The 9622-nt window shown below is 38.7% G+C and overlaps 1 protein-coding gene across 1 annotated transcript; it reads left to right on the top strand.

The window, feature by feature from the left end:
• On the top strand, positions 6314 to 6964 carry LOC109834692 (agamous-like MADS-box protein AGL61). Its single transcript, XM_020402720.1, has one exon. The coding sequence runs from the start codon at positions 6314 to 6316 to the stop codon at positions 6962 to 6964; it is 651 nt and encodes a 216-aa protein (XP_020258309.1).

The raw sequence follows: 9622 nt of genomic DNA, 5'->3' as shown, positions 1-9622 counted from the left end.
ATCTTTGCCTGTGTCGGGGGTGCGTTAGCCCGTGGACCACCAAATCACAGATTCTGATTGAATCGTGAGGGGTTTATGATTCTGACTTCGTTTATCGAAGTGAGAACTTGAAACGATATCTTATCAAGGTAAGATAGTCGTTCTTCTTGAAATCAAGTCAAAGCCTGAATATCAAGGGATTGCCGGAAGCTCAAGAACTCTGCTCTGTCTGCTCTGAAGTGCTCCAAATGATCAGCCCTGGATCTCTGCCGGAAGCCCCCCTTTTGTCACCGCTGTCCAAATCCTTAAATACCATCTTTTTATGAGGTTAGTGGGCCTTTTCTTCAGTTTGTAACTGTCTCCCACGTTCTTTAACAGTTAATGGCCACTTGTTTAGGCGGTTTCTGAACTCCTGTCTCGCGAAACAGTAAAACACTGTCTCGCCAAACAGTAAAAGACTGTCTCGCGAAACAGTAAAAGACTGTCTCTCCAAACAGTAAAAGACTGTCTCTCCAAACAGTAAAAGACTGTCTCTCCAAACAGTAAAAGACTGTCTCTCCAAACAGTAAAAGACTGTCTCTCCAAACAGTAAAAGACTGTCTCTCCAAACAGTAAAAGACTGTCTCTCCAAACAGTAAAAGACTGTCTCTCCAAACAGTAAAAGACTGTCTCTCGAAACAGTAAAAGACTGTCTCTCCAAACAGTAAAAGACTGTCTCTCCAAACAGTAAAAGACTGTCTCTCGAAACAGTAAAAGACTGTCTCTCCAAACAGTAAAACACTGTCTCTCCAAACAGTAAAACACTGTCTCTCGAAATAGTAAAAGACTGTCTGGCGATACAGTAAAACACTGTCTGGCGCCCGAGACAGCAAACACTTGTTTCTTATGTTCTTTTGATCTTTGGATGATCTCCTTTTAAGCTGTATTTGGATATCCATTAGCATTTTTTGACGTCTACACACCCAGTTTTGCAAAGAAAGCTGGGGGTGGATAATTCATGTAACGGGAAGTTCCCGGGAGAATGTTAAATATAATATTCTTAGGGATAACCCCGATCATTATGAACAAAGTGATAAACATTAAACTCCTATGACTTCCGAATACTATGACTTTCGAATACTCTTTTGCTGAGATGAGATGAGATCACCTCTTTAGATCAATCTTCCCTCACAAAATTCTCATTTTGGTCAAACCTTTAAAGAGTAGAGCCAAAGCAATCCCCCTTCTTTCGTATTTTCGTTCCGTCTTTGCGGTGGTATGACTGGAAGACCAAGTCCCAGAACTTCAACGATCAATACCTTTAAACATTAGTATCGTCTTAAATTCCATTTTGGTCAACCTTTGTAAACAGTCTAGCGACCAAATCCAAATCCCCTCCGCGATTTCGTCACCTGAACGAGATTCCACCAATTAAACGTCAACCTTTAACTTTTTTATGGATCGTCTCTGAAATCCCATTGCTCAAACCTTTTAAACAGTTAGACCAAATCACAAATGCTTTTTTTTTCGTTATTTTGTTCTCTTTTGATGAAACAGAGAGTGTCCACAAATCTGTTTAAGGCTGAGATCTAAACCTTTACAACACATTAGATCATCTCAAAACTCCCATCATGTGTCAACCTTTTATTATACATATTGTGTTTTTAAGACCAATCCAAAATCTCCTCGTCGATTCGTTCCCATGAACGAGAGGGCACAAATTTTTATATTTTTTTATTCTTATAATACCTGGTTTTATATATGCGGGTTTTATTTTCGTGTCTTAAAATTCTTATTGTGTCAAACTTTAAAAATAGTTTAGTTAGCGAGAGGTTAGGCTCATAATATGTTGCATCTCTTGATTTGTTTTTTTGGTTCCTTCATAACAAGAGGCGAAACCATTTTTTGCGATTTGCGTTCTATTGTATCAAGACCCTAATATAAAGTATGATTTGCTTCCAGTCTCAATTGATCAACCCTTATCATTCTCTGAATAGAAAATCCACTTATTTAAGTTTCCTTTTTACTAGGAGGAGTTAAATATAAAATCTTCCTCGTCGACTATCGTGTTCTATCTCCTACCAAAAACAAGTAATCCAGGATATAGTGATATTTAAATTCTTCCTCTCATCTGGTTTATCTCTACCAACAAACAAGAGCCAGAGAAGAATTAAAACTTCCTCCGAGTTCATTGGTTTATCTCTGCAACAAATCATTTTAGATTTTAGCAGAGGAATAGGATCATAAAATTCATATCCTCTCTTATTTTCTTTGTTATCGTTCCATGTCAGGATGTAGCAGAGAGGCGGGAGGGTAATGGATATAAATCTTCCTCTCGCGGATTCGGTTTATCTTACCAACAAACATAGAGACGCAGGAATAGAGATATTTATATATCTCTGTCTCTGTCATCGGGGGTCATCGTTTCTACCAACGAGTATTTAATTATAAGAACCCATATTTTATATCTATGTTACACGATATTATAATACGTCTCGTGCTGTTTATGCTCCAAAGAGTTACGAGAAAACTTGCTCCGTTATGTTATTCTCTTGAGAGCGCACGAGTCTAATGTGTCCTAACCATCAAAAGGAGTTTCTGGAGATTTACTCAGAATATTTTAAAATCCTATTACCCCGAACGGTATGATTAAATAATTTCGCCGAAACTCCAATAAAGTAGATGAGTATACTATTCTCTATTCGTTCAATAGCGTTCCAGTCAAGACTCGAACGACGTCACGCGATAAGCGCAGCACGGGGGAATTTTACTATTCTACAAAGCACTGAATATGTAAAAGATGACGAGTCAGAGTTGAAGCATTACTGGTCCTCGCCGTATAGCTACTAATCAAGCCTTGAAGGATTGCAGATAAATCTATCTTATCCAAAGATCCAGACTCCGTCTTATAAAGATGAGTCTGAATCTTTGGAGGGTATCGTGTATACGTCAAAGAATGCTAAGGATATCCAATCAGGCCTTTAAAGGAGATCATCCAAAGATAAAAAGAACATAAAAAAAGTGTTTGCTTGTCGGGCCAGACGGTTTTACTGTCTCGCCAGACAGTGGTTTTACTGTGTTGGAAGAGACAGTGTTTTGGTTGAGGACGAGTGTGTATATCGTTGGAAGACACTCGTTTACTGTTTAAGAGAGACGTTTTAGTTTGGAGAGACCAGTCTTACTGTTTGGGAACAGTCTTTTACCTGTTTGAAGAACACGTCTTTCTGTTTCGAGAGACAGTCTCTTTACTGTTTGGAGAGACAGCTTTTACTGTTTGGAGAGACAGTCTTATGTTTGCAGAGACATCTTTTACTGTTTGGCAGAGACAGTCTTTTACTGTATAGAGCTCGTTGGCCGATGGAGCTGCGTGGGCAGCGGATATGAGCGCGTGGGTAGCGATTGGAGCTGCGTTTGGCAGCGATTGAGCTGGCGTTGGGTAGCGATTGGAGCTGGTTGCCAGCGATTGAGCTCGTTGGCCTCGTATGACCTGCGTTTATCTGGGTTCGTGGGCATACGCGATGCCTTGATGCTAGGGGAGACTCCTCAGCTTGATTTGAAGAGACCGCGCTCGATTTGTAGCTCTTTCTGTCGAAGCCGTTGCACAAGATCTCCATTTGTAATCTTTTCTTTACTCTCTGATATATGAGGTCGGCAGATGGTAATACGATGTTGATTAATGAAGTGTTTGATTAGAGCTTCATCAGTTGTCGTGAAGTCGTCAGATTTAACTTTAGCGATCTACGGAAGTCTTCAAATTGTAACCTTCTGGAAGTCGTCAGAGTGTAACTTCCATCATCGGTGTTTGGATGGGAATCAGCTATCTATTGTGATTTTTAGACAGCCTACAGATCACAATGACATATAAAATGAAAGCTGAAAGTACATAAATTTAAGTATTAAAAAATTTTCACATATAATATTACATCATCAAGTTGAGATTTAAAAGAAACACTTTTACAACCAAGTTATACTAAAGAAATAAGTCGAACAAATAACCATGTGCAATGCATGTGTATCTCTCCTAGTAAATAAAACACATGCATACATCCTCCAAAATACATGCATACTTACGTACAATACATATATACATGAACATACATGCATACTTAAATAAAAAAAATTATTTTTAATAATTATCGTATTAATAGTTTTCTTAATTAAATAGCTTTATTCTCTACAATTAATATCTTAAATGACCTCCTCCATCCACCCTCAAGAAAAATTATTAAAAACCTTTATTCTCTAATACTATTATAAAGTGGGTTGCCATGTTAAAACATTTTTCCCAATGTACCCGCCAAAACACTTGCATACATCCTCCAAAATACATGCATACTTACGTACAACACATATATACATGAACATACATGCATACTTAAATAAAAAATAATTATTTTTAATAATTATCTTATTAATAGTTTTCTTAATTAAATACCTTTATTCTCTACATTTAATATCTTAAATGACCTCCTCCATCCACCCTCTCCACTATTTCACAAGTCTTTTCAATTCATACTATTACTGTTACTTTTATACATAAAAAGTAAAATGTAACGGTTATTTTCACATGAAAGTAGGATTTGAAGAGGGGTTCATCAGTAGTATAGTTGGTAACCTCAAGAAAAATTCAGTGATCCAATTAATGGTAAAAAAATTCCTTCAACAACGTCTATTTCAATTAATGGCTATATAACCCCCTCTCCATCCCCCCAACACTCATAGCAAGGCTCACTCAAGATTACCAACTAAAATGAGTAAGTAATTTTCTTCTCTTCCTCCTTGCTATTCATTCTCCATTGCTCTGATAATGCAAATAGTAAATTAAAAGTGAAACTATTTTTATTGTTACCAACTAAATTTATTAAGTAGCTTTCATTGGTGGCCAAACTTGACAGTAGTGGTGGATGCTTTGGTGAAGCTGGTGCCGATGGGAGAATAGATGGAAGGTCTTGGATCAATGGTGACACAGGAGGTAATGCTGGAATGAGGCAGAGAAGATCGTTTAGGAAAGACACTGGTGGAGCGGGCAATGGAGATACGGTCTGTTATGGGGGCAATGTAGGTGGTGGTGGTCAAGGGTGAAGGGTCGCTGTCAGTGCCCATCATATGGTCGCATGTATGAATGTATGAATATTATCTAATTTAAGGTTAAATATGATGTGTTTGTTTATTATTGTATCAATGGAAAGTTGCTCAATTATTAGGTTGCAATTAAACAAATATTGTGATTGTTTTGTTTTGTTTCTTTTCATGTATAGTTAATTTGATGAGTATCCAATATTAAGTTAGGTGGATATTGACATATAAGGGCTGTTGTGGATTTGTACTGCATAAATTAAAAGGATTATTTAATAGTGAATATAAAATAAATAAATTATTAGGACTATTAATATATTTATTAATATTTTAAAATTTAATATTGTTATTAGAAAATAGTATTAAATAGTTAACAAATACAAATTAAAAATTACAAAAAATAATAGACTTTTTACTGACATTAGTTCCTTAAATCTTTGATGTTCTAAAATTAACCCCTCAGTTCCTTAAATCTTTGATATTCTGAAGTACCTCAAATAAGAAAATTAATATCAAGTCCCTCTCCAAAGCTATTTTGAATTAGTCCCTCAAAGTATTGAAATTGCTATTAAGCTCCTCAATTAATAAGTTAATTTGAAATTAGGAACAAGTTGCCAAGCTCCTTTAAGAGTTTGTAATAAACCTGAGATTTCATTAATTTTAATTAAACTTTCACTGTACACTCTCTGTATATTTCATCTCTCTATTGTTATCTTATTTATATATCAATACTATATTATTAGAACAATAAATTTTGTTCCTACTCCCTATTAATATTAATTAAATTATAAATTAATGTCAAATTTAAGATTAGTTAACAATTAGAAATAAATTGAATAGTTAGAGGTATAATAGGATTTGCCTTAAGTACTAATTAAAATAATACTTTTTTATTATTTAAAATTATATTATTTTACAAATATGTGTAATATTTAATATATCACTATAAATTTAAAAATTAGAACATAAAACAAGTATAAATGACTACGTGCAACCACGTGCACTATACCAGTGTATTATAAATATGTATAAATTGACAACCTTTTTTTTTTATCATACTGGACTCCCAAAAATACTTCGTTGAAGTACATCCAAATTTCCAACTGCGTACATTGGATCTAACTATAAATTAAAGGAAACCAATTGCCACCCAGCACACAGCACACAATTTTATCCTTACCAATTATTCATCCATCATACATCGACCTTTACTCATTCACCCTTCTATTTAATCCAATACCAAAACATTCCTCTCCTCAGCCGCAACACAAAAACAAAAATGGCGAGGAAAAAGAAGGCGAGCCACGGTCGGAAGAAGATCGCGATCCAAAGGATCGCAAGTGAAGAAGCGAGGCACGTCTGTTTCTCTAAACGTCGGAACGGCGTTTTTACGAAGGCGGCGGACCTGTCCACCCTTTGTGGGGCCGAGGTTGCGGTGATCGTAAACTCGCCCGTCGGCAACCCTTACTCCCTCGGCAGCCCGGGGGTTAACCAGGTTATTGACCGTTACTCCACGCGCAGCCCCATGCCATTAGAGCCGAACAACCCGTACAGGGCGAGCAGGATAGGCGAGCTCAATGCCCAGTGCATGGAGCTCTCCAGGAGGCTCGACTTAGCCAATGCTAGGAAGGCTGAGATGGGGGCTCGGGTGAGGGAGGCTGCCGAGAGAAACCCCTACGCCAAGCTCGTCGATGATATTGACCAGGGGCTTGGCTCGAGGGAGCTGAAGGTAGCCGAGGAGGCGCTGAGAGGGGTCAGGGCGCAGGGTGAGAGGAGGCTCGGCGAGCTGATGAGAGGCGGCGGAGCTTCTTCCTCGTCTGTGGTGCCCGTGAACAATGCTCCAATGGCTGTGAATCCTCTGAGGATGATGGACGGCCAGTTCCAGTTCGGGTGGCCTGATCCCCGCTTTGGTTTCGGGCGCGGGTTTTGAATTCCGTCCCCTGTCGACAATTAATTAGCTGGTTTTAACATTAATTTTTGATTGAAATCATGGATGGGTAATAAGAGTTTTGAGATTGTTAATAAACGAGACTTTCTAGCTGTTATACGTTTACTGTTATTTATTGTTCGGAAAAAAAAAATTTGGGTGCATTTGTCTGGAGTAATTGAAGAAATGAAGATGATTAGTGTAAAATTTACTCTGTTCCACTAAATCGCTACAATATACACTTGTAGTTCTTATTTAAGATCCACATCTTTTAACATCAAAATTTTCCAAGTATATTATTAACATGCATTGAATCTAAAACAATAAAAATTACTAATTAACACCTAGCACACAGAACGCATATTTACTCTTTACCAATTATTCGTCCTTCAATACATCAACTCATACATACATTTTTTTTTCTTTTCATCCCATTTACCAAATATTTTCTATATCGCCACAACAACAACAATCAACGGCGAGAAAGAAAAAGACCACCCACGGTCGAAAAAAGATCGCGATCCAAAGGATCAAAAGCAAAGGAGAACGGCACGTGTGCTTCTCCAAACGCCGTAACGACGTTTTCAGCAAGGCAACTGACTTGTCCCGCTCTGCCATGCTAACGTGGCGGTGGCGTTCATCTCGCCACATGTCGCCTTCTCGATTGGACATGCTACTCCTACTGGTTTTCTTGATTGTTCGGTGAATGGATCTTAGGTCCTGTTCATTATCACCAAATAAGAGTGAAATGAGTAATTTGTAATGGAGCACAATAATTAGATAAACGGTTTCTGCATACGTACCTCTCAAATCATATATATTTGCAAAATTACCCTCAACATCTTAGTAATTATAAACTTACCCTCAAATTCTTTTAGATTGAGATTTTCTAACACATGATGGGTGTTTTGACCTCAGTGCCCTCATGCCTAAACACTTTAGCAAATTAATGCTAAGATTTAAAGGGTAATTTTACAAATATGAAAGCATTGATGACTAGCTTATATCATGAATAGAACAATAAAAGGTCTAAAAGTGAAGGGGGTTATTTTGAGATCTATATGCCGGGGAAACTTTGGACTTTCGAAATAGTACGAGTTACCGATCAGTGAGTCAGCCGCAGCTATCTGTATCGCATACGATTTACAGACCAGTGGCCTTAGTGGAAATGGCGTTGCAGCGTCTGGAGAAGCACATGTGTTGTGCTTCCTCGCTTTGGATCTTCTCGATCGCGATCTTCTTGCGGCATTGGGAGGTCTTCTTCTTTGCCGCCGTGGTTTGTTGTGGTTGCGGCTGAAAAAATTGGGTAATACGATTAAAGGATGTAATTGGTAAGAATAAATATATTTATTATGTTTAACTATGTAGATTGAGAATGTAATGACTCTCTAGTAACTCAAAAGTAAATAGAAAATGTATCAAAAATTGAAATATGTTTTCAATTTCTGATTTTTTCTACCTATTTGGTAAATAGATATTGGAAAATAACTAAATATCTCAAAAGCGTAGTGTGTCGCATTGTTATTTTTACATCCTCCAACCCCCCCCCCCTTCTTTCTTTCTCCCCCTTCTTTCTTTCTTTCTTTCGGAACCACCTCCCTACCTCCCTCCTTTCATTCTTTTTTCCTAAACCACTTCACACCCTTTTTTCTAGCTTGATGCCCCCCACCCTATTGAGAGGGTGGGTAAGGAAGGGGGAGAGGAATGATGAGGGGAATTGGTGTGGAGATAGTGAAGATAACGATAATTTATAAGAAAAGAGAGCGTTACAATTGGTAATTAACAAAAAAGGTAAAGTGAGATAAAGGGGATGGACGGAATTTTTAGAATACATAGCGGTTTTTCTAATTTTTAGTAGTTAATTCAGTCTGGGTTAATATATTAAAAATGCCAGTAGGGGTGTGTAGGCGTATAAAACTTCTGATAGGTCCCTTAACACAGCTCGGCACAGTGATTCGACAAACCAACGAATCATCGGGCGGTATATCCAAGCATGGTCGTTAGACCACAACACCGAAGCCAAGTGACACGCGACGAAGCGGATTAACGAGGCGACGAGGTTAACGAACCGCACGCAAACAACGGAATACATCCAATCACGTGCCCAATCAAGCTAACGGGTCGATGAAACAACGAGTCATCCAACCATAGAGTCCACCACATCAAACAAGATCGGGAGCGGACTCGAACTCGAACACCAAAGCAGATTTACTGCCAAATCAGGATCCGGACTACCAAATCAGAGTCCAGATCAACAATGAAGTTCGGATAAACCGCGAAACCGGAAAACGGCACAAAATCAAATACCAGGAGGGTTCGGCCTTGACCGAGCCACCTCTGGGTGGCTCGGTGGCCGAGCCACCACTTGGTGGCCCGGCCAAAACCGAGCCACCAAATGGTGGCCCGGCCAAAGCCGAGCGCCACCTAGGTGGCCGAGCCACCTAGGTGGCCGAGCCACCTAGGTGGCCGAGCCACCTGGCCGAGCCCACCAAATCTTGGCCCAGATCTGAGCCCAGATCTGGTTTGAGGAGCCTATAAATAGATCCCTAGGCTCATTGTTTGAAGGACTTGGAATTTTTGAGGTGAAACTCTGCCGGATTAAGAACTGAACTTCGGAGTTTTGGAGCTTTGAAGACTCGGACTTTTTAGATCTGGTTCTTG

The sequence above is a fragment of the Asparagus officinalis genome, chromosome 3, assembly GCF_001876935.1.
Source record: "Asparagus officinalis chromosome 3, Aspof.V1, whole genome shotgun sequence".
Taxonomy (NCBI): domain Eukaryota; kingdom Viridiplantae; phylum Streptophyta; class Magnoliopsida; order Asparagales; family Asparagaceae; genus Asparagus; species Asparagus officinalis.
Note: the sequence above shows the minus strand (reverse complement) of the source record. Positions and strands in the feature narration are given on the sequence as shown.

Bases quoted from the DNA above. Each gene is read 5' to 3' on its own strand.
- LOC109834692 (XM_020402720.1), top strand. From the start codon at position 6,314: ATGGCGAGGAAAAAGAAGGCGAGCCACGGTCGGAAGAAGATCGCGATC.